Here is a 25,658-nt window from a genome sequence, read left to right as displayed (position 1 = left end):
AAATTTATCCAAAATGTGAAATTTTTAATTTGAAGTAACAATATTTAATGTCTTTATTAATAAAGGCTCTCTGCAATTTTTAAAAACTTTTGTATTAGTTTATTTTTACATATTTTTGTGCATTTTTCCATCTCAGTTGCAATCCCCTTGGGTTTCCCATCATCAAATCACCCATGTGCCATCACCATAGTCCAGTGCATTTCCCTCCCCCCAGGCTCTCTGTAAATTTTAAGATGTGAAACATCTCAAACTTTTCAAGAATCTCATTTTAAAGCTAGTCACTCTCATGAATTCAAAGCATGGTTATGCCATAACCATAAGTCAATTGTTACAGTTGCCAGAAAACAGTCAAAACTGGTAGAAGCAAATGGTACCACAAACTTAGCTAAAATTATCCACAGAGAGATTAACAAGTGGAACTGCTCGCTGTGCTGCAATGTCCAGCATGGAACTGTGTGGAGATGGCTCTAGGGGAAAAGTTTTACATTACCAAGTTCGGTTCCCTCGTTTTACAGGGTTGAAACATTTCATTGAAGGGACCTATACTCTGACTGGAAGCAAAACTGAAATTGTTGAACTCTACCCACTAGGGAAGCCATTAGTTAATTACTACCTAGGACACATATCATAAATAAGCACAGGAACAGAGTCCATGAGGAAAGTAATCAAGAGAAAGTAGGAAGAACACGCAGGTACTGGGTCATGACAGGCTGAAAGGCTTCCATTTCCTTCTCACTTTAAAGTAATTGTGGTAGGATTCCTTCCATAATTAAAAAAGAGGGAACATTTAAACCAATCATGCATTGCTATGTGAATTGCTTTATGCTTTAGTTATAACCTTTGGAAGCAAATGCAAAAGTGATCTACACGCCATTAGAAAGCTTCAAGTTTGGGAGAATTGAGGCTACCAGAGGGTAGAGCAGAGGAAAGGGACATGGTGGACTGTGGTGGAGGACTCTGGTGCCTTTGTGGTAGATGTGATGTGGTAACATACACCTGAAGGGTGTAGTCCTATAACTCTAAATTCTATGTAATGTTGTAACCAATATTACCTCAATTTAAAAAAAAAAGCATAAAGGCTGAAACAAACAGGTAAGTAAATTAGACATTATTAATGAATGACATATACAGGTACACATATACATATATATATATGTGCTCATCTTTTTGTCACTTTGGTATATTCTTATACTACATACGAGTAGTAGGATTATATTGACATAGGAAATCTGAGGGGTTTTTCCTCAATTGACTATATATATTGATTATATGTGATATATAAAATGTATATGTTAGCATAAACATGTTTGTATAGTGGTTGCAGGTATTATATTATGTATAAGATCAAATATAAATATAAAATTATACATAAATAGGCATCTTTTAAGGCATCTTTTATATACTAAATTAACATCTATATAAATACAAATAATATTATATAGTGTAGTAGCATGTATTATATACATAGATAATACACCCCAAATAAAAAACTGTTTGAGTGGATTATATATTCAGTAATACATAAAAAGATTCACATACTGTGACCAAGTGTGGTTTGTGCTAAGGATATGAAGCTGGCTTAATATTCAGAAGCAATCAATGCAATACCACATACTAACAGGTTAGGGAAGAAAAGTCTTATGTTCATATAGCTCAGTGCAGATTTGTTTGATAACATCCAATGTCCACTGAAAAATACTTCCAGAAAAATAAAAATGGAGAATTTCCTCAATGTGATAATGTACACAAATGTACAAGTAATATTATCTTTAGCGGATAAGGAAGAAAACAGGACATACAGACATCATATTTAAGACTCCATAAGTCTCCTGTGACCCACAACTTTAAGAACCACTGTGCGAGGGTTAAAACTATTCTGTTGATTAGGGTCAAAGACAGCCAATCTCTGGAAGCTGACCTTAAACCTGTGGCATTCAGAGGAGGAGGGGCCAAAACAGGGTGAGGAGAGAGAGTACAATGGGCCATGGTGGACGAGAGGCGCCTTGGTGATAGATGAGCTATGACAACTACACTTGAGGGAGTAGACCCTATTCTTCCAAAATGCTAACAACCATGTAAACCAACAGTACTTCAAAAAAACCTTTTTAATTTTCTTGTTGAAAGTAGTTATGTGGACCCTCCCTGGTGGCAACGGTTAGGATGCAGCACTGCAAGCTAGCCATGGCCCCTTCAGTGCAAGTTTGATCCCTGCTCAGTAGGTGACCCACACGGTGCAGCAGACCTCTCTTGTCTTACCCGCTGCTCCCCTCAGCAGTGTACTTCGTAGATCTGCCTGTTCTTTCTGCCTCTGGTGAATCCTCTCACTGCCCCTGCACCTCTGGTCTGTACCCCAGTTCTGTATGCATAAATAAATAAATCTTTAAAAAAATAAAAAGGATAAGTAATTTGGAAAACTATATCTAGCTGTTACTCTCCTTCCTAAGGACAATATTGTGCTTCCAGAGGCATATGAATTGTTTCTCCTCCAAAAAAGCAAAATAAACATTTAATCAACTAGACTTTCCCAAAATAATGATTTATAGGCTAGCCATTAATTTACAGAGGTGATGCATTTATTACAGAATGAGGTGGTTGTAATAAATTTTGGATGAAGTCTATGACAATGAATCCTTTTGCATTTTATTTGCTGGCCTTATTGTTGAGTTAATCTTCAAAATGCCTGCACCTAAAAGGGGAAAGAACAATTGATGAGTTAATTTCTAAATTTAAAAGCAGTCATTTAAATGAATCACAATGAAATGGCCTAATTTTTAAATGAAATGCTATCAACAGTCTCCTGGCATTCCTCCAGCCGGCAGGCAGCCCAGTCCTGGGCTGGGGAAGAAGCACTGGTCTGTGGGACTCAAGTTAATTCAGATGCAAAAATATTTGCGTGAGCACGCACTTCAGCCTCAGAAAGAAGGTCATTCAGATTTCAGTTGTAAACTAGATCTGAAGGTCCTCTTGTCAGTGAATGAACTGTAGAAATGCATAGACTAAGGAAAATATAAATGGATTCCTTGCTCTTAGGAATGTGTTTAAATAACCGAGGAGCAAACCAGTTCTGTTGTGTGTCATTCTGGGTATGTGTTTTCTTGTGCAAGCACACGTGCTTCACCTAATTGTCCCACTATGTTCTGATAGCTTGATCATTCTCCCCTTGATCGTTCCCCCCTATATGGACTTGATGTCCATATACTCTCTCTCTTGTTTTACCATTTTCTTTCATTTCTACCAGTTTTTGCTTGTTAAGCCCGTCTTTACAATGATGCTCGCATTTTCCAAATCTCCAGAGGCAATCCCATCCACCCAGCTAGTGACCACCCACTAGCCATTTCCTCCTTAATCACCCCTCCAACTGCCAGATTCCATTCTGCAAGTCCACCCCAGGTGGCCCAGGGGGCCACTTTTGCAAGTACAGTCTCCTTTGAGTTGGCTGACTGGGTTATTAGCTAATCTGTCCCTTTTATGTTGAATCATAAAATATCTGGAGATAACTGTTTAAAAATAAAACAACCTGGGGCCCTCCCCAGTGGTACAGCAGGTTAAAGCGCAACACTGAGAGGCTAGGGCCACTTCTGCATGAGTTCGATCCCCCACCCCAGAGGTGACCCACATGGCGAGACAGACCTCTCCTGACCCTTCGGCTGCTCCCCTCAGCAGTGTACTTCATAGATCAGCCTGTTCTGCTCCCCACTCTGTCTCTGGTGAATCCTTTCACCACCCTTGCACCTCTGGCCTGTACCCCAGTTCTGGATGTATAAATAATCTTTTTAAAAATTTAAAATTTTTTAAAATGTAAAACAACCTGTATATATTTTAAGCACTTTTCTGTGTGTAGTAATTATTCCATTGCCTGAAACATCTCAATGCTGAGGAGATGTGGCAGCAGAGTATGAGAACAAGACTATCTGCTTCCTGTTTGTTGCCATATTGCCCAGCTTTTGAATGGCTTCATACCAATCTGTCCACTTTAAAAAATAAAAACTATGCCTTGAGGCATAGTATGTCTTGAAAAATCTTTTTCTTAACAAAACGTATTGTTGCTTTAGCTAAATAAAGTGTTTTTAGTATTACCGATATTCTAAAGGGGCATGCTTTTTCTTTAGACTTGCTATTGATTTTCATACTTTATTTTGAAGGAAAGCCTCACTTTAGGATTTTATGGCATTTTCTTCATAAGGAGAGTGTGAACCTGCATGTGAAAACTGTATTTTGGTGTATGTGGTGAAAGCTCAGGTGTACTGCTCAGTCCTGCCTTTCACAATGAAGGTTCTCATGCAGTCATGTCTCAGAGGATGGCACCCTGCATAATTTTCTGCTCCCTCTCATGAGGCCTCCCAGTCCAGGGCCTTTTGATGTGGGGAGGACAAAGACCTGATCCTCTTGCCTCAGTTCCAGGCAGGTCTAAGGGGCCACTACTACTGGAGCTCTCTTGGGGGATGCCTCGGGCCACAGCTCAACAACACCTCAGTCCAAACTCACCCTTTGCCAGTTCCAGCTCCTTTTACTCTGTTGTTCCTAACAGCATTCCCCAATAAATGTTATGCATAAAAATAAACCTCAAAGTCAGCTTTGGGAACTAACCTGAGATAGGGTCATTTCGAGAGTCTATTGCCATTTTAGAGATCTACTGAGGCAAGATTTTAGACCTTCTCCTTGAAAATCCTGCCTTAGGTTTAGTTATTGCACATAAAATCAGAATTAGTTGGAATCTTCTTTAATATCAATCTTTCTGTACTCTCTCCAACAAACCTGAGTTCAAGGCTACCCTCAAAAGACCTGTAGAACATAAACACTTTCAGGTCCCATCACCTCTTTCCCACAAGACTGGGACATGCAAGCAAAATCAGTTTTGCTTTTAGGGGACTACAAACATCACCCCAGAAAATGCGTAGCCACACACAATTTTGTACACAACTCCTGAAGGATAGATAATTCTACACCCCCACCAGAGTGGGGGTGGGGCAGAATGGACAGAGGATGAGCTTGGACTGTGCTGTGGGGGAGCTCCATAATCCCCAATTTAAGAAGCATTGATCGTGAAAGTAACAGGGACTCATCCTCTCAAATCAGTTTTTGTCAGTACAAGAAATGAAGAAGGTAAAGACAAAGTATATCCAAAAGTGACCTATTTCTTCATGTGATTTCATAATAGGTTTTGACTGACCAAAAATTAGTCTCAACTTACGTTTTCCATAGTCAAATCTGCTGAAGGTGAACTTTTCTTACTATATTTCTTCTTGACACAATAGACACTGACAAGAGTGATTATCAGCATCACAGCAAACACAGTGACAGTGGAGGAGACGGCAATGACAACAGTGTCCTTCGTGGATCCTTTCTTCTCACACTTCTCTCCCATGTACCACCAATCCGGCCCTGATGCACACCTAGGCACACGGAACGTGACTGGGAGTTAGGAATTGGTATTTAGACCTGTAGAGCTTCACCACGAAAGTGTGGGTCAACATTCAGGTTTTTGACATAGGGAATGATTTCACTCACTCTGGACTGTAGGGTCCAGGAGGAGGTGTGGACAATGGAGAGAAATGATGGGATGTTTCCTAAGGGAGCTCCAAGGTGGGAAGGAAAAGTAGGATAGGCCATGGAAAAAATCTCATTCTATGTCCCAGTCCCTCCACCTCCCAGCCCCTCCACCTCCCAGCCACACACGTTGGCTCCCTCATCTCAGATATTAAGTATCTTCATTCATAAAATGGGGCCAGCACACTGAACAGAACAGACTGTTATGAGGATGTCATCAGAGTGATGGAGGATAAGAATAGAAAAGTTGGAAAGGAGGCACAAGACCAGAAACCCAGCTCACACACTGCCAGGTGTTGGAGGTGGGGAAAGAAGGGGTTAACATAACAATTAGCCCAGCTGTAGGAACTTAACCATTAACCCAGCTAAAGGAACTAAAAGTCCTTAGGCGCCAATATGTAGACCCCAAGGCACAAGATCTGAGCAGGAGCAAGACTGATGTAGAGGATGTCTCCAGACACCAGAAGTAAAAAGAGGGAGATTGAGCTCATTATAAGATCTCTGGTCCCTTTCAAATTCAACAACAAGCAAGCCACTCCACAAAGAAATAAGCCCCTCCCAAAGAGAAGCCTATACAAGGGCAGTCTCTGCACTGGGAGAAGCAGCCTTGCTTCTGCCCCCTGTGTGTATGCAGGAGCTCCCCACCCTAACTCTTCCCCTCTGCCGAATAGCCTGCTGCTTCCCGACCTGGCACCTTGTTGGGCTTTCTCTTCACTGCCCTCCCTCAGCAGAGGCTGCTCTTTCTTCCCAAGGCCTCCTGCCTATGACCATACAGACCTCTCTGTTAGCAAACTCTCTTTTGGGGCAGCTTTTCCTGCCCCCTTGTGTCTATGCAGGTGTCCTATTTCCTTCTCTTCCTTTGCATAATAAACATCTTTTGGATACAACTAACATCTCTGTCCATGTTGAAATTCACCTGGGGAACTCGCCATGTGCTGCTGAAAGGGGATCTCTGGTGAAACATTTTCCAGAGTGAACCCAACCCACTCTCCAAACCCAATACCAAAAACATTCAGTGAGGACTGTGTCAGACAATTAGATGATGATGTGCTATTTTTGTAATGAGAAGCATCTGATACTTATTCACAGGCAATCAATATTTAATCCTACATTGTGGGAATGATGCTATTTCTAACAGAATGGGGGATCTTATCCAAACCACCTCTTACCTGCACACAGCTTTATTATCTTTGACGGTGCAGATACCGTCATTCTCACATGTGACGTTTTCACAAAGGTTCCGGTTGACACCACCAGAGGTTGGGTTTGGGTGTGGTGGGTTTGTAGAATTAAGGTGGCCTATATCTATGGAGTTAGAGGGGAGCAGAGACAGGGTAAAATCAGTTTGGGCTTTAATAAGCATTTGATCTTTACATGTTAAAAATAGATACTCAGGTGTGTGAGAAATGTGGGCCACCTGGAAGCATAATAACCTTCCTAAGTAGAGAAGTAATAAAGAGGCAAGTTGAAATCTTAGATGCAAAGGAAAGTGAGACCAGCAGCTTGTAGGTTACAATTTACCTGAGCATGTCTGAGCTCGAAGGGGCCTAAGCCCTTGTCACCAGCCCCCAGGAAACTGAAGTACAGACATGGAAGACAGCTGAGGGCTTCCCAGGGTCACAGACCTCTTTCTTGTTGGAGGACATTGGTACATAATTTGGCATATGACCCAAGGTCCCCTGCAACCTCATTCTGTTCTTTGTAGTGTTTTCTGTTTCCTCTTATCCAAACAGGATCAAACACAATGGATGAATATGTGACTTTTTCCTCTCTAAATAAAATGCTTTCTCCCTGACAAAAGTTATCTCTGAATAAGTTTTTCCAAGAAGTATCATCTAGACTCACCCTGATTGACACTGAACTCAACATCTCATGGGTTTTTTGTTTTTTTTTTTAAAGATTTATTTATTTATTCATATAGAACTGGGGTACAGGGCAGAGATGCGGAGGGTGAGAGGATTCACCAGAGACAGAGTGGGGAGCAGAACAGGCAGATCGACGAAGTACACTGCTGAGGGGAGCAGGGGGCGGGTCAGGAGAGGTCTGCCACGCCATGTGGTCTCCTCCTGGGCAGGCGGGAATCGAACTCATGCGGAAGTGGCTTTAGCTTCTCAGTGCTGCGCTTTAACCCGCTGCGCCACCAGGGAGGGCCTCTCATGGGTTTTAATTGCACCAACTTTCATCACAAACAAGATTCTGATTTATTGAAATGTAAGTTGGTCTTTAATGGTAAATGAATTAAACACACCTGCAGAGGTGTTAACCTACTTCCTTAAACCTATTTCACCTATTTAATCTATTTCCCTAAACCTATTTCACTGTATGTGAACCTATTTCACATACAGTGTTGTAAACAAATGTTACCTCAATTTAAAAATGGTAAAATTAGTCAATATCTTAAAATCCTCCCAATGTAAAACATGGAAGCCACCAGCAATGCTGCCATGGCTAAAAAAATCATCAGAGTTTTAAGAGCAAATAAATCAGTATTATTACTGCCAAAACATGTTTGTCCACATTGATGTGTATATGTGTGTATATCTGAGACAATAGAGAAATTCCATTTTCAGTTTAATATGGGTTTGTGTGATGTTTTGTTTCTGGTATCTTAAGGTATAATCCCTATACTTGAACGATTTCTAAAGTTCTCTAGCCTTAAGTCTTCCATGAGTGCTCCAAGTAGGAGTGATTAAATTCTTTATCTTGGCCCTCCCTGGTGGCACAGCGGGTTAAAGCACAGCACTGAGAATCTAAAGCCGCTTCCGCATGAGTTCGATTCCCGCCTGCCCCGGAGGTGACCACATGGCACGGCAGACCTCTCCTGACCCGCCCACTGCTCCCCTGAGCAGTGTACTTCGTCGATCTGCCTGTTCTGTTCCCCACTCTGTCTCTGGTGAAGCCTCTCACCGCCCCTGAGCCTCTGGCCTGTACCCCAGTTCTGTATGCACAAATAAATAAATCTTTAAAAAAAAAAAATTCTTTATCTTAGAACATTCATTGTTTCCATTTAAATTATTTTCATATAGTTAATGATCGATACTAAAAAAAAAATCCACTCATGCCCATTTCCTTCCACACTCTAATATATCTAAAACTGGAAGCCAGAGAAGAGAGTAAATAATTCATGTTCACAAAAGAAGATCTTATATAAAATTACTTTCATTGGCGTACCTTCCACTGTCAGTAGAATATAAACGTCATCCCCTTTTATAAAATCTCTGCTTTTCAGCCTCATCTGGGTTATAAAGGAACCGGTTCCCAAGCCCGGGCCTCTTTTAAACTTCGTTCCATTAGGAAAAAAAGCGTCCTTTCCCACTTTGGAAGGCTTGTCCCAAAAATAGTTTCCATCACCTGAAAAAGCCATTTATATTAATGGATTGTGTTTAGCATCATCATAGCCTTTGGTGGTAAGAAAGAACAGGCAGCGTGAAACAATTAGGATGGAGGAGAAGATAATGATGTGATGTTATGGACTGGCAAGTCATTGAAGCTCGTTCACTTACACTGTCCTTACAGAAATGAGAGAGCCAGGCAGTGAGGACCATGTTGTGGAATATGAGTGAACAGGCACCAAAAGTTTCCTAGGTAAGGTTATCATACCCCTAACTAACAGTACAGAAACTCCCCTGCCATTAGAACCAGTCCTTCGTGGCCTGCTGAGTCCTTTAAACCAAGTTATATAAAAATATTGCTGAAAGAGCTTTTAATATGAACGTAGAATAATTTTATCTCATTAATTGAGTTTTCCACCTAACATAGTACTTTTGGGAATGAAACATGGTGAAAAACACAGTGTAAGGGAAAAGGTGAATACCTCCTAGCCTTGAGCCATTTTCAGGGTCATTAAGGGAAATATTCTGAATAAAAGTGAAAAATTCTGAATTTCAAGTCTCTAAAAATCCTTCTAAATGTTATTTTTTTCTTATCAGTTTAGGTTTTTATCCTATCACTGAAGCCCATTCTCTTCTTTCTTTTTTCTTTTCATATTAAAATCAAATTGGATAATCATAATCACCTTGTCATATTTCCATTTTTCCCCTTTCTCACTTCTCAGAGGGCAGAAGATAATTAAAATTAGAAATGTTATCATTGCTTTCTGGTTGCTGTTCCCCTTTGAGACTGCATGATGACAAATGATGTCACCCTTGGCAAGTCCTCCCAAACTTAGTAAGAATTATAATCCATTCTCATGCCTTCCTCATCCCCCAGAGCATCTTCTCAGCATCTTCCTTCTCGTCAAAAGCCATTCCCCATTACAAGAACGGAATTGTTTTTGACGACTTCAGAGACAAGGTCAAGACAATAAGGGTTAGAACTAAACGTCTGAGGGCCATTCAATATCAGGCCCTTCTATAAGCTCTGTAGTAATTCTCATCACAAATCTGTGGGGTTATTATTGCCCCAGTTTCACTACTGAGGATACCAGGACCCCAAGAGATATTTTCTCAAGGTCTCATAGGTCATGAGAAGCAAATCACAAATTTGAACCCAGCCATTTCAAATTCTAAACCAACATCCCTCGTCTGACACTGAGACTTCAATTATGGTCATTAATTTCCAAAAATACAGTAAATGTGCTAATTTGCTGGACTACTCCATGACATTCCTGACAGTCTCCTGCCTGGAAGACTGTCCACAATGGCTAAAGCCCTTCGTCTAAATATTTTCTGTTCCCAAGATTTGGGGTTCAAAATTACCTAAGTACTTGACTGTGCAGTTTCTCATTCCCAAATCAGTCATCCCTCCTGGAGCAATGATCATGTATTAGCTAATAAAGAAAATGAGTCACGAACCGGTGGTCCTAAATGGATCTGTAGTTATACTCCGCTGGTTGGACATACGCCGTCGAATGTCAGGATTTTGATCCAAGAGTGTCATCGTGGCTTGTAGCCAAGGACATGGCCACTGTAATTGTTCATCATTGGCTCCAGAGATCAAGTGGAAATATATTGCTACATCAGTTGGATGGTTTAGTTTCAAGGAAATCTGAAAGGCATAACCTTTAGAAGAATAATATGGAGGGCTATATAGATCTCCATTTGGGCTGCCAATGAGCTGTGTGAAATTCCTTATATGCCAGATATGATGAGGGCACCGTGTCTCTGAAAGATTGATGTCATCAATTGACAGGCCACCCAATGATGTACCAGCGCCTTTGACTCCTTCAAATACCACTCTAAATTTCTTGGTCACTTTCAAAGTTATGTAGTAAAGTTGCCAACTCCCAACAGGTATATCTACAAAAAAGACATTATTATTTCAAAGATTCAAAGGAACCATGAATCACAAACAAACATGAGTTCTAACCTTCATGGTCAGTGATTGTCTTTGACCTACTGACTCCTACATTTGGTACTCTCACTCCTCCAGCCCAGGCCCATTCATTTCAAGGTATTTCTGTGGCATCAGACTGTTCATTGGAATATTTGAATGCTTATCTAGTCGTTTTTCAGATAATTCCCTTTCCCCAGAAACAAATGAGCAAACTATAACATCTAATTCATGAGAACAGTTGAGTTATTTTCCATTCTATGCTAGTTAAATGGTCAACGCTAGGGACCTCCCTGGTGATACAAGGGGTTTAGTCTCAACATTATGAAGCTATCAGCAGCCACTACAGCATATGACTTCAATCCCAGGCAGGGAGCTAACCTCCCACGGCACAGCAGATCCCTCCTGCCTCACCCATTGCTCCCCTCAGCAGTGTATTTCAGTCAAATCTGCCTATTCTGCTCCCCATTATGTCTCTGGTGAATCCTCACATCCCCTGCTCTTCTGACCTACACCCCACCTCTTGTAGGCATAAATAAACAAATCTTTTTAAAAAATATTCTATATTTATATTCAAGATTCCTGTCATATTCAGCATAAGCTTTCTTTAATATATTTATAATTTGATAGGAATACTTTCTTCAAATGTAAAATTTCAATCAATTATTTGGCAATATAAAGGTAAGTATTTATCATGTCCTAGAAAGCCCATGTCCTATAATTTACTGCTTAGGTTAAATACTGATACTTTATACCAACTCTTTTCTCCTCAATGTCTTAAAATTTAAATATATTGGCACTTAGTATGAAATACAATTGCTTAAAAATAAGTTAGAAATATCCAAACTAAAAAAATTCTATTATCAATATTATCAGTTTAAATTCTGAACTCCTAAGCAAGTCTATTAAATGTCTTCTGTGCTTTATTCATCAGTGATATCCAGATTGCTAATGCAAAGACAAAAAGTATATATACATAATATATATGTTATATATGAACTATATGCTCTATATAATTACACACATACATATAGCAAACACACATACATACATAAAACAAATATTTTTTGCTCTTATTTATCAATAATATCAACAGATTGTTAATGCAAATAAAATATGTATGCATACACACATAGATGTTTATTATATATAATTACAAATTCAATATTTAAATCGTTTATTGTATACTGACATATATAATGTGCATGATATGTTTATAACACACACACATACATAAAACAAATATCACTGCAGGTGTCATAAAGGAAATTATCTGTGTGTCTGACTATTGGGGAGAAATGGCAGGACATAAAGCATAATACTGACCAATTTTATATCGGGTTTTACTCAACGTATGTGGAGCAGACAGTAATCTATTTGCCAGCCCTCTACTTCTCCCTTCCTCAGGGGACACTCAGCCCTCTGCTCCAGGAGGAGGCCAACATGACCCTGCACACTGACACAGGGCTGGAAGGAAGGGTAGATGCCAGCTCAGTGTCGCTCCAGCCCCACTCAGAACAAGTTTCAGAAGTCACACTTGGCCCACGTCACAGCAATCAGAGTCCTTCATTGGTTTTTTGTTTTTTTTTTTTTTAACCAGAAATTACAGGAAGAGTCCCTTTTCCAGGCTGATGGCATGTGTGGTAAAATGTAAGCTAGAAATACCAACGTACCCGCTTTATGGACAAAGACCATCTGAGATAATGAGAGGTCTACCACCACGTTCAGGCTCCCTAAGCTCCTTACCTCCTTTGTCTATTTTACAGTTTGGTTACATTTAGCCAGTCGCTTTTACCATCTTGCCTTAGCTAGTCCCTATTACCTTTTATTATTTATCAAGAACTGTTCTCCACAGAAACAAAGATTAATCTACAGTTTCTTACAGGAATGCCACATAATGTAGCACCTCAGTTTAGCTTCCTCACCATGGCATAAAACAAAGAGGAGCAAGTTCTAAGTAGAAAGGTATTGAGTCCATTGCACCTACTCTGTTATACGTTGTTTTAAGAGTTAACACTGCCTCATTCTAAACACAAAGAGTAAGCTGGCGACATTGTACCTTTGATTGTTTCCACGAGGGTCAAAATGCCATTCACATTGCTTGCAGAATACTCCCTGATGTAGATCTTCATTTGGTCACTTGCACTTCCACTGTTATATAAATAAAATTCCAAGCACTGAAATCCCCTTTTAGGGTACAGCGTTCTGCTTTCCAAGATTGCTATTTGCCCCACATTTACAGATTTATAGTCAAAATACATGAAGAAGCCAGAATCTATTAAAGGGACAAAAGCAGAAATAAGAGAAAACAAATACTAGTTGTAGGAATGGTATTTGCCGAGCACAGGTACTCCCTGTGTAGACAGGACACTGCATCAGCCATTTAGGAGTAGGCACTTTGTGGAAAAGACAGCAGGTCATCTCTTTCTTACTAAAGATGCTAGTTTTCAAAAACTGAAAAGTAGCACCTAATATTCTAGTCTCTCTTTCTTTCCCGCCTCCCCTCCTCCCCTCTTCCCCTCCTCCCTTCTTCCCCTCCTCTCCTCCTTCCCTCCTCTCCTCTTCCCCTCCTCCTCCTTCCCTCCTCCTCCTTCCCTCCTCTCCTCTTCCCCTCCTCCTCCTTCCCTCCTCCTCCTTCCCTCCTTCCCTTCTCTCCTCCTCCCCCCCTTCTCTCCTCTCCTCCTCTCCTCTCCTCCTCCCCTCCTCCTCCTTCCCTCCTCTCCTCCTCTCCTGCCTCCTCCCCTCCTCCCCTCCTCTCCTCTTCCTGGTCTGTGTAAAACCACTATCCACTGTCCAAATCTGCACAAAATATTTTATCAACTATATTTGACAAATAACATTATTTAAACGTAAGGTATACAACATGCTTATTTTACAACATTAATATATTGCAACATGATTGCCACTGTAATGATAATTAGCCTGCCTATCACATTACATAATTATCATTTCTTTTTAGCCTTGGAATAATACCTGTTCTCTTAGCAAGTTTGATAACTATATTACAATATTGTTGTCTATATTCAACTATACTGTGTATTAGCTCTCCAGAGCTCCTACTCTTTGCAAGTTAGTACCCTTAAACATCATCTCTCTCATCCAGACCCCATCTCCAAAGAAAAAAAACCAGAAAGAAAAGCACCTTTTTGCTATTTGGGACCTCATCCCCCCCTATACCATATACCTAGCATCCAGGAGTCCCAAATTCTGATATCTAGTTTTACATATTACCTGCTAGAAATGAACAAATAAATTAAAATTTAGTAATTGTAGTCAAATAAAAACCTATGTACTTCAAACCAAACTTTCTCATCTAAATGAGAAAATTCTACCCTAATTTAAAGCATTTTTGTTACAGAAGAATGTAATGTTGAATACAACCAGTTGAAATTCTGAATGAATTCAACGAGTCTCTTGTGACCAGCAAACTTCAAAGAACAACTCCACTACTCCAGAGATAAGGGTTCTGTCAGGAGGCACAGTACTCTCCTGAGGTGGGTGTCACATTCCAGGTCTCAGTGACAAAAAACCATGCAAAAAGTCAAAAAGCAAATGAACAAACAATGCCCTTCTCAGGCACAAAAACTGACTCCTTAATAGCAACTTTAGGGGTGATTATGAATAATTCTGATAGAATTTAGCAGTAAATTCCTGGTCTTTTGTAACAAAGGAAACAGCTGGAACCAACAATTATAAGATCTAGAGCTGTTTTGGTCATGTTACCTTTGCACTGGCCCATAGAGGAGTGGTCAGTATTGGGACCCACAGGAGCCTCATGAACCCTCTGCCAGTCAGCACTATCAGCTGAACTTTGAATCATACCACACACATTTTCCAGTTCAAAATCACATGAGTCCATAAAGCTCAAGGAGGATGCTACAAAAGGAAAAAAAAAAAAAGTCTTGACATTAGTAATAGACACATGATAATCTAAGTAATAAAAAATAAGTTTATCTCAGAAGTACTAGGAAGTCTTAGAATACATTGGAAGGAATGCCTAGCTGATTGTGGAGAAAGCTTGATTAAAGACCTCTTGCTATCAGAACTAAGGGATAATCAACTCTGAAGATATGAATAATCAGCCTGTTCCAATTCCTTTTTTAATTTTCTAAGTTGGAGAAATCTGAATCTGTACTCCTCTAGTTATTCAGATTATGCAGCCACAACCCAGATTATTTGATCTCATTTATATCATGACTCTATAGTCCATTTTGGTTGAAGAGTTTCAAATATAAGTTGGTCCATGTGTGGGTTAGTAACAGCTGAAAACCACATAGGATCTGATTAATTTTCGTCTCTGAAAACCAGAACTTGAGAGAAAGAAAATGCTGCTTCTGAGTTGTAGAAAGAGCTTCAGGGGCTATTCTGCTTTTTCCCTAAACTACAAAGTTCTATAATTTCAGAAGAGTTGGCAGACTGCTCAGAAAAATGGAACAGAGCATAGTTTTCCTGCATAGGGGAGAGGCATAAAGTTATTTCAAAGAGCTTGTCCCATACAGCAGTTATACAGTCGATTCAACTTCACGAGATCAGTTTCACTGAAATCCATCCGTTGGCCAATCACATCCATGAAGTCTTCAATTCTTGTTACAATTGTAGGTTCTGTTCCATTTCTGAATGCAGTTTTACTGTAGTGCATTACTGAAGTGTAGTCATAGGGCGTATTCAGGGTGTCTGACTTTTGGTCATCATAGACATTAAAATTGTTCTCTTTGCCTAAATAAGAAATTAAAAAATCTTTTATTACTTGATGTTTACAAAATGTAGCTTATCTTACTTAAAGTATTGTTAACTTGGAAATGGAGACTGTAAGAAACATAGTGTAACCTTTGCTACAACTAATCGACAGTATTTCAAGTGTTCCATATTTTCCCTACCTAAGATATTTTCCCTACCTTAAGATATAATATTCAAGTTTAGAATTACAATTACAATATCAACAGTCATGCAGAACATATCTAAGGCCAAAGATAGGCATTAGCGTTTGGACTAAGGTTCTAAGAATTGCTGGTGGAAGTGGGGGATACCTCAGGAAAACATTGTTGAAACCCACAGGGTGACTGGCAGTCAGCGATGGGGACCTTAGTGGCAGGTAGAGAAGCAGTCAAGGTACTTTGGGAAGTGTGGTGGGATAGTCCCTGGGAATGAATGGTAAGGTAGACCAGGGTCATTAGAAAGCTTAGTCTGGGGTTTCAAGGTGACTGACATATGTGCAAATATATCTTAAGTCATTACACCTAGAAAAGTTAACTGGACAATTAGTGCCATGCTAATGGGTAACTGATTACAACTTGAAACTGGATCATTTTGAGGACACAGTAATACAGATGTGACCTCTAAAACACAGATGTGTTATCAAATCTATTCAGAAATTGCTGCTAAAAAGAAAAGACTGGGAATCTTGACAGGTGAGGTCATAGATTAAAGTTAAACACTTCTCTTGCTTAAATAATCTTTTAGTCTGCTGCTTTGCTTTTCAATCCAGTTGAGATCCTCAGGCTTGGTGCGGAAAAGGTAGAAGTAAGAGTTGTGATGTTAAGGTTGTGATATCAGGGACTACAGTATAAGCAGTCCTTTTACAGTGCTTCCTGTGACAGCAATGCCCCTCCACTGTACCCTCCAGGACAGGCTAGGTGGGAAGGTAAGTATCACTGGAAAATGAGCTCCAGTCTTATATGCCTACTATACCATTCTAATAAAAAATAAAGTCATAAAAAGTGTGAGCTGGCCCTCCCTGGTGGCACAGCGGGTTAAAGCACAGCACTGAGAAGCTAAAGCCACTTCCGCATGAGTTCGATTCCCGCCTGCCCCCGAGGTGATCACATGGCGCGTCAGACCTCTCCTGACCCACCCGCTGCTCCCCTCAGCAGTGTACTTTATGGACCTGCCTGTTCTGCTCCCCACTCTGTCTCTGGTGAAGCCTCTCACCGCCCCTGAGCCTCTGGCCTGTACCCCAGTTCTGTATACACAAATAAATAAATCTTAAAAAAAAAAAAAAAAAAAGTGTGAGCTGTTTGACTCCTCCAATGAGTCAGAACAGAAACCCAAATACTGCAAGAAAAAGAAAAGTAGCATGATCAAATTGTTTTAGGAAATGCACTTCTTTTTGGAGATTTACAATTCACGTTGGTCTAACAAAGACTCGAACAATATAGTGGTGTCATCAACTAGCTGACTAACTTCTCTAGGATTTCCCAAACTGATTTAACAAGGATCCTTTTCCATGGAACCCATATGTTGGGACTGCACCCCATAAAAGATGCTTTGAAAAACCACCAGACTTATTTCTAAGATCATATCCAGCTCAAAAATATGAGGGTTCTAGAACCCCAGCCACCTTGCCAATATTTCAACTCATACCATATAGAACTAACTGACATGAAGCAGCAAAGTATCAGAGGTTTCCGGGCCCTCCCTGGTGACACAAGGGGTTAAAGCACAGCGCTATGAAGCTATCTGCAGCCACTGCAGCATGAGTTCCATTCCTGGCCAGGTAGGTGACCCACATATGCCGCAGATCTCTCCTGACCCACCCGCTGCTCCCGTTAGTAGTTTATTTCAGTCAATCTGCCTGTTCTGCTCCCTACCACACCTCTGGCCTATACCCCAGTTCTTGTATGCATAAATAAATAAATCTTTTTTTTTTTTAAGTATCAGAGGTTTTCCGTTTATTAACAGTTGGCATGGATGGTAGCAGAAAGATGTTGGAGAGGGTAAAAGCTTAGAAATTCAGCCTTTAACAAAGAAGTTAATGACAGAAAGGAAAGGAGGGAGGTAGAGAGGCAGTGAGTAAGGAAGGGATGTCAGAAGGGAAGGGAGAGAGAGAGAAAGACACGTACCTGGCTGAATTCTGTCCCACATGATCTGGACGTAGTCGTCCCGATCGGAACGTGACTGCTCATGCCAGAACCCCAGTGCGTGGAGGAACTCATGCTGAATTGTTGCTATTCTGTCACAGTTTTCCCCAATGGAGAGCTCTTGCCTCCCAACACGCCTGTTTCCTATTGAAGACCAGCAGCTGATAGGAGGGTTTGCAGGAGAAGGGAGAGTTGTGACAATGATGCAGATTGCGATCTCAGCGCAACGGCTCCAATGGCCAGTCCATTTAGCCCACCCCACCTAGATTCTCTGCTCTTATGTCTTAATACTATACATTTCTCCATGACCAGGACAGGTATGAAAAGACCAGATGGTCTTTGGAGAACTTGTCCTAATAACAAATATTACAAAGAATAAGTAACCCTCCCCCAGCCACCACCCCCCCTCCCCCCAACCCTCGACCTGAATTTTTTAGGCAACTTCAGAGTGTTTCAGATTCTCCTTGTTTTGTGGCTGGCCATCAACAAAAGTTTGATAGGTATAGCATCCACTGAGAATTGCTGAGTTTCAGGCAAATAACACTGTCACCTTCATAACTCAAGTAGTAAGAATGAGTAGAGGAAAATAATTTTAACTGCATACATGTGTTCTATGTAAACTATAACCAGCTGAAGTTCACAAAATAGGGATGGATGATGCAACCCCATCACCTTGTCTTAACAGCAGAAGCCTGCTTACCTGCAGAAAGTGTCATTTTTGTGACTAGTGAAAATATATCATCGTTTACTCTCTAGCAAATAGCAAAGGAAGCCCCCAACCTATCCTCAATGTCAAGCCCAGGGGCAATTTCTGTGGTATAATACCTCATCCACATCTGTTCTCATTAGAATTTCTAGAAGACAAATTCTTCCACTTACCCATTTCCCTTAAAAACTGATATATAATTAGGTTCTCCAGTCCAAGGCTTGAAGTCAATGCATGTTTTCAGGCGATAGCGTTCAAATGCATTGAGAATAACTCCCTTAGCATTCATTTCTAAAGAAACAAACAAAAGGAGACTTATTAAAATTATCACCATTGACCAAGTCACCATGGAAACAGGCCATGCAATATACTGGTTATCATGAATTAGTCCTATCATGAATGTTTAATTTTTATTTTTATAAAATTTAGTATTCAGGACCAATTAAGAAACATTCAACACGTGTGAGAATATTTAAAAGGCACAGTCCTCTGCCCAGATAAGACCTGCATTTGCTTTGTATCTTTGTTTACCAAGGACCTTAATCACTTTGCATCATAAATGCAAAAAAAAGCGCCACCCAGTATCTGTTGTCTAAATCCCTGGCTCCGAAGGATAAGGCCTGTCCTGGGCAAGCCTAAGAGTTAAGCAGGCAGCTCTTCAGGATTACTTTCCCCTTGCTCACCCCTCAGGTTCCTGGCACCTTGGCCTTCTTGTCCATCCACATCTTTTATGCCCATCCTTCATTTACATTGCCCCTCCACCCCAAATCTGGTGCACAGGCAAGGAAATGTAGTTACTGACTGGAAGCTGCTTCAAGGGTGACCCCGTAGGGGAGTTACAACTAATAGCAGATAACACCGGAAGTTTAAGCAAAATAGACTAAAACCCTACTCTTCCTAGATTGGCCCACTGGAATTTGAGCAATAATGATTTCTGGCTTTCCAGATATGACTTCCTGAAAACTCTTCATAGGGACTTACTTCTGCTACATGTAAGAGTGAGGTTTGCTTAGTGATTTCCTTAGCCTGAGTCACTTGAAGATGGAGTAACTTTCTGAAATGTAAGGAAATACCTTCTCATGTTGGACACAGATTTAGTCATGGCTACAATAGCAAATATTTCCTAAACAAGAAATCATAGATGGAAAGAATAACCTCTGTAAATTTGAAGTTTAATTTTATTATAAAAGCTATGTATGGGCCCTCCCTGGTGGCGCAGCAGGTTAAAGCACAACACTAAGAAGCTAAAGCCACTTCAGTATGAATTCAATCCCCGCCCGGAGGTGACCCACACACATGGTGCGGCAGACTTCTCCTGACCCGCCCACTGCTCCCCTCAGCAGTGTACTTTGAAGATCTGCCTGTTCTGCTCCCCACTCTGTCTCCGGTGAATTTTCTTACCGCCCCTGCCCCTCTGGCCTGTACCCCAGTTCTGTATGCACAAATAAATCTTTTTTTAAAAAGCTATGAAACATGAAAAATACAGTTAATGATAAATGAAAGAACAAAAAATGTTAAAAACTGTTATGAAAATGACATAAAAAAATGTGTACAATTTTGAATAGTAGTATCTGGGCCAACTTTTTTTACTTAATATATTTCATTATGTATATTGTAAAAATTTATTTTGAAAAATATTTGTTGACACTCCATATTATCAGATTATGCTGAGGCTCAGTTTTACAAACTGAAAATACAACTCCTCTCCTTAAGCCATCATTATGTTAGTTAGTAATGTTGTTTAAACATGGATACTTAAAGCTTGCAGGGTTAGGGATGCTTTGGTTAAAACACCAGGCAAAAAAACAGCCTGAGAGATAGTCAATTTAAAGCTCGCTGATGATGGAACACAGTAGTTAAGATAATAAATTTTTTAAATATACTATACATACATATACATATGCATATCATAAATACAATTTTAAACAAAAGTATTTACTGTTTTAATCAAAAGATCAAAAGGAAGTATTTAAATCAGAAGCAGTTGTAAAAGAGAATACATTTTCAATTATAAGATGAATAAAGTCTGAGAATTCAATGTAAATACAGTGACTACAGTTAATAATAACACTAAAGAATATAATTGAAATGTGTTATGAGATAGAATTTTAATGTTCTTTTCAAAAAAGAGAGAGAGAGAAATAATGTGAAGGCATGGATGTTAATCCACAGCAATCCTTCACAGCGAGTGTGTGTGTGTGTGTATCAAAAATATGTCATATACATTCAGGACATACATCTTCAATATCTTATAATTTCATGTATAATACCTTCATAAAGCTGAAATTTTAAAGATTTAATAAAATCTTTCAGATTTCCCCCAATTCCAAAATCCTTTTGCTCCTTGTATTGCATAATCACCTTGTAATGTCTTAACATGCTTATTACTCTGGCCTTGACTTTCTTGTCCTACTCTGTTTTTTCATCAATGTTTCTGGCCAAACCTCCCTTTTCAGTAACTTCTATCAGATCCTCCTCTATACTGACTCCAAAAAGTCACTTTTCTGGCTAAATTCCATTTCCACCATATTCTTCCTCATTCAGTCTTCCTGCGTCATTCAATAAGAACCATCGCCCAGGAAATATGTGTATAGCTCTGTGCAAGATGTTCACCCTCACCCGTGGCTTCAACCATCTTCCACTATAATAATTCCCGATTATTTCTCTAGCTTAAATGAGCAAGTCGTACGCCAACACTTGGATATCTCCACCACATTGAGCCTGAAGCACTTCAAATGCTGCATCACAAGAGCTAATTTTCACCCCTCCTCTCTAACTCAACCACTTCAAGAAATATTGCCTACTCTTGTAAAAGTCACTGCTATACACACATTTGCCTAAGACTGAATCCTGGGCGCCATCATCTTTTGACCTAGACTTCCTTCTTCTTAAGCTCATGAAGTGAACCATCAAATCTCACAAGTGTCTAACATACTCATGGATTTACCCATTCTTATCCATCATCACTGAGAGTCTTGGCTCAGAAACTTTTCAGACTCCCCTAAATGTCTGCAACCATCTCCTAGTTGATCTCCTTACTTTCTTTTTGTCCCATTAATAACACAATTTCTATAATGCAATCAGATTGATAATAAGCTCACTTTCACATGAAAATTTTTGGTGGCTCCATTTTGCATCAGTAAACACACCAAGTTCTTTAACTTGGGAAAAATCCAAGTCCTTCCCTGTCTGGATCCTGACTAACTATTCAACATCACTGTCTACCCTGTTCCAATCTAAATTTCAGCTGTGGGATTTTGCCCTTCTCCAAAACTTGGCAGACAGTAAACTACCTGCTTAAAGAACCCTTCTTCCATTGCTATCAGAAGCTGCACTAGCCCACATGGTATGGTGGGCTAATGTGAATTAGCAGAGGTATCATTTAGGCAGATGCTGTGAATGCCGGCCTGGTAGATGGATTAATGGTATTTCATGCAAAGAAGTACTGACAATTGGAATGCAAGCTTGATTTTCACCCCATTCATCAATCTGCCCAGACACCTAGGTAGAATGGACAGATTGTACAAACTTTGTGGCAGCTCTGTTGTGTACTGTCACCTGCTACCTAATACAGTCAGTTTCCTAAGCAGGTAGAGTTATGCTCTTCCTATGGAATTCACTAGCTCTTAGAACATTTCACTGATCATAAGGTTATGCCTTTCTATTCTACTATGCTTTTGGTTCATCTGAATTGCCACTGAAATATATGCTCTTTAAGGAAATATTTCTCAAATAGCAGTTACTAAACTGCTCTCATTTTCACAAGTCCATCAATAAAGTGAGGGCCATAATGGCGTTTTCCACTACAATTCAGTTTCTTCTATAGAGAGGATACCTGGTTCCTTCTTTGTTCTGTGTGTTTCTTTTTGAAATGCCAGAAATAAATTTCTCCTACAGAAAATTTGTCTTTAGTTTTGGATTAGAGTCTTCTGACTTTTTAGTATTAAAACATTACCTATTTTATGAAAAGGATAATAATAGTGGATGCTTGTTTAAGTTCTTAACTTGGCAAATAAAATGCTAGTGAACCAATGCCAGAACCTAAAATTTCATTGGTTGATTGTTTTGGGTTTTTCATTCATATGTATTCTACACATATGGGAAACCACAGCTTTAAAACAAAGACCTGCTCCCTAATCTTTCTCTTCCAAATATCCAACAAGGTAGGCTCTGCATAAGTGTTGGTTAAATGAATGCCTTTATTGGTTAAAAAAAAAAAAAAAAAAACTAAGCAAATATTTCAGAGGAAATCAGTTAGGGTCTTTTTTTCTGTTCATTTTACTTATTTTAAAGTGCATATGCATAGCCATACAAAGCAACAAACAAACAAAAACCATAATAGTCTCCCCTCAGAAATATTGAAACCGACTTATATTTAGAGTCCCCAATATATGTATACTGACCCAAGCTATCTTCCAGCACATATGGAATGGAATGAGGCCATCTATATTTTTCACCAATGATGGAATTTCTCTCTTGTGCCTGTCAAGAATAAACATGAAAAGGATAATTGAACGAAGGCAAAAAATTATGAAGCAATCATAGTTAATTTAGAAACAAGTGAAATTAGAAACTCTTTCAGCCCATCTAAACAAATTGCATGTGTGTGCACATGTGTGTGTGAACACAGAGTACCCCTACTTTCATCATACATACAAAATTTCTAGGTAGAGATCACTAATTTCTATCATTAATTTTGTTGACAAAGATGAAGAAGGAATCATGCAAAACCACATGAAGAATGATTATTGAAGGGATTCATTGACAACGAAATTGCCGAGGCCTTTATCTTCATGGAATAAATACCTAGTGGAGGAGACAAATATATAAGAAAATAAGTAAGTTTAACCAGGATAAATTTAATTGTGGAGGAAATGAAAGGGAGAAGTGTAGATATGAACAAAAGGATGAGAGAGAAACTTAGACAAGGGACTGTTTAAAAGAATGACACTAAGGATGAAATGTGAACAAGAGCCAGAATTGAAAGGCTACTAGGAAAGTTATTTCAGACAAAAATAAAAAAATATATTTGATTTTGTTCTGAGGTGAGAATAAGCTTGATATGTTTTGAGGCCAGTAGATGAATGAGTTAGGAGAGAAAAGAGATGAGGATGGAAGACAAAGAGGAGATGAGAGGAGGGTAAGGGAAGAGAGAAGAGGAGAGAGGATTTGGGGCCCTGAGAGATAGTGGGATTTAAAAAGCCCACGCTCTACAGTCATTCCCAAACACTATTTTAGCTTGCAGTGGTTAATAGAAGTTTCTTCCTTGCACTGTTTCAACTCACCTCATCGAGTTTGATGTCTCCCTCAAAAAGGTTTAGTCCCAAATCTAAGAGGGAAAATAGAAAATTCATGTGAACAATTTGGATTCACCGCTCCCCACCCACATACACTTAATATAGGAGGCAAAAAAAAATCCACAAACCTTCATTGATATCAAATATGTCCTGATCAGTCCCACCATCCACATCTTTGAGTAAAATAACAAAGAAAAACACACTGAACATTATATATACAAAATAAAGTCTTTGTTAATTGCAGAATTAGAAGTAAATTAGGTTCTTTTACCTCAGTTAAGTGATTTAAATATATGCAGATTGACTGATGGAGAATCTCTCATGAGCCATGTTTGGGCTGTAGAACTCTTGCCCATATATTCTGAACCTATCCATACCCCTTGAATGCCAAGTAAATTTGAAATAAGAAACTGGTTACTCTGTATAACATTAAGCTTAATTTGGAACACTAAACAAGATGAATATATTAAAAAGGAAGCAAGTGTCAAAATTCGGTCAAACCATCCCAAGCTACCCATATACATACATCTTCAGACAAAAATCTTTATTTAAATTTGAATTAGTCTTTTAAATTGCAAAAGAGTGAGTAAAATAGCCAAACCTCTAATCTAGCATCAGAGTAGTACAGAGTATAGGTTTATCAGATTTCACATGCAATAGCAAAAACAATCATAGCAAGCATTTATGGAGTCAGTATACATCAGTTACTGTGTTTGGCTTTTCCAGCAATTACTCTTCTGCTTGGTATGGTGAGCAGGAACAATAAAATGTTCCTCAATCAAAAGAAACCAGTGTTTGATCAAAGTTCAATGCAAGTATGTTTATGTAGTTATTAATTGTGCTCAACAATAAATGTGTCATAATTCTGCTATCTGCTGTTTATTCAGTTATTAGCTGTTCTGTTGCTCTATATAACTTTCTATTATTATTAGTTATAGCAAAATTCAAAATGGACTCACCAAAGTTTTCTGTAGTTGACTGAGAAACAAACATTAAAAAACATATATTAGTGATGCCCATGACATAAATGGTCTTCTTAGTTCCTATTTTTATCTAACCACTTTTGGGTTGTTGTAGTTTTTCATTAATATCATGAATTATACTCTCATATAAATTAAAGACAACTATCTTGGAATCAAAAGAAACTTTTGACCAAAGAGTCCTTGCACTGTTTGCATTTCACAGGAAAAAATGAAAGTGAGAGTTCACAGGAAAAAATGAAAGTGAGAAAAATAAGAAGCTAAGACCCTGGTTCTCAAGTCAGTATTCATTTGAAGCATGATTTCCTAAAGGACTCATGGAACAATTATTGAAAGACCTTATAATTTATTCCCAATGCTGAAATTGTATTGAAATTTATGACATTCTTTAAAAAGAAATTTATTCAAGATTTCATTAATCATGGTTTACTTCCAGATTTCTTTTAAGATTCTGCCTTCAGGGACTCCCCTGTTGGTACAAAGAATAAAGACAGAGCATAATGAAGCTATCTGCAGCATGAGTTCTATACCTGGCCAGGGAGCTGCCCACATGGCACAGCAGACCTCTCCTGCCTCCCCTCAGCAGTGTATTTCAGTCACTCTGTCTGTTCTGCTCCCCACTCTCTCTCTCTCTCTGGTGAATCCTCTCACAAACACCCCAGCCCCACATCTCTGGCTTACACCCCAGTTCTTGTATGCATAAATAAATAAATAAATCTTTAAAAAAAAGATTCTGTCTTCAAAGAAGAAAAAAAAATCAGTGTATGATTGGGGAAAAATTTTCTCACACAAAACTAGCGATAAAGGATTGATCACAAAAATATAGAGAGAACTGAGGGAACTCAACAAAAATAAAGTAAACAACCCTATCAAAAAATGGGCAGAAGAGTTAAAAAGACAATTCTCCAAAGAGGAAATGCAGATGGCCAACAAGCATATGAAAAAATGTTCAACATCACTTGTAATAAGGGAGATGCAAATTAAAACCACAATGAGATAC

General features: G+C 39.2%; 1 protein-coding gene across 1 annotated transcript in view; it reads right to left on the bottom strand.

The window, feature by feature from the left end:
* Positions 1–2,587: 2,587 nt before the first annotated feature.
* MEP1B (meprin A, beta) overlaps positions 2,588–25,658 on the bottom strand; it is a 30,549-nt gene continuing 7,478 nt past the window's right edge. Inside the window, exons 2-14 of the mRNA XM_012725785.1 lie at positions 23,807–23,851; positions 23,667–23,710; positions 22,785–22,863; positions 18,555–18,672; positions 17,658–17,836; positions 15,316–15,534; positions 14,542–14,694; positions 12,878–13,093; positions 10,341–10,784; positions 8,719–8,898; positions 6,717–6,852; positions 5,192–5,393; positions 2,588–2,686 (exon numbers count right to left, since the gene is read on the bottom strand). Of these exons, the coding sequence (XP_012581239.1) occupies positions 2,672–2,686; positions 5,192–5,393; positions 6,717–6,852; positions 8,719–8,898; positions 10,341–10,784; positions 12,878–13,093; positions 14,542–14,694; positions 15,316–15,534; positions 17,658–17,836; positions 18,555–18,672; positions 22,785–22,863; positions 23,667–23,710; positions 23,807–23,851 (2,030 nt within the window). The 3' untranslated portion in view covers positions 2,588–2,671. The remainder of the gene's footprint in view (positions 2,687–5,191; positions 5,394–6,716; positions 6,853–8,718; positions 8,899–10,340; positions 10,785–12,877; positions 13,094–14,541; positions 14,695–15,315; positions 15,535–17,657; positions 17,837–18,554; positions 18,673–22,784; positions 22,864–23,666; positions 23,711–23,806; positions 23,852–25,658) is intronic.

This window comes from Condylura cristata, unplaced genomic scaffold (genome assembly GCF_000260355.1).
Source record: "Condylura cristata isolate star-nosed mole 26May11 unplaced genomic scaffold, ConCri1.0 scaffold00016, whole genome shotgun sequence".
Lineage (NCBI taxonomy): Eukaryota > Metazoa > Chordata > Mammalia > Eulipotyphla > Talpidae > Condylura > Condylura cristata.
The sequence above is the reverse complement of the archived record's forward strand: the minus strand, read 5'-3'. Positions and strand labels throughout refer to the sequence as shown.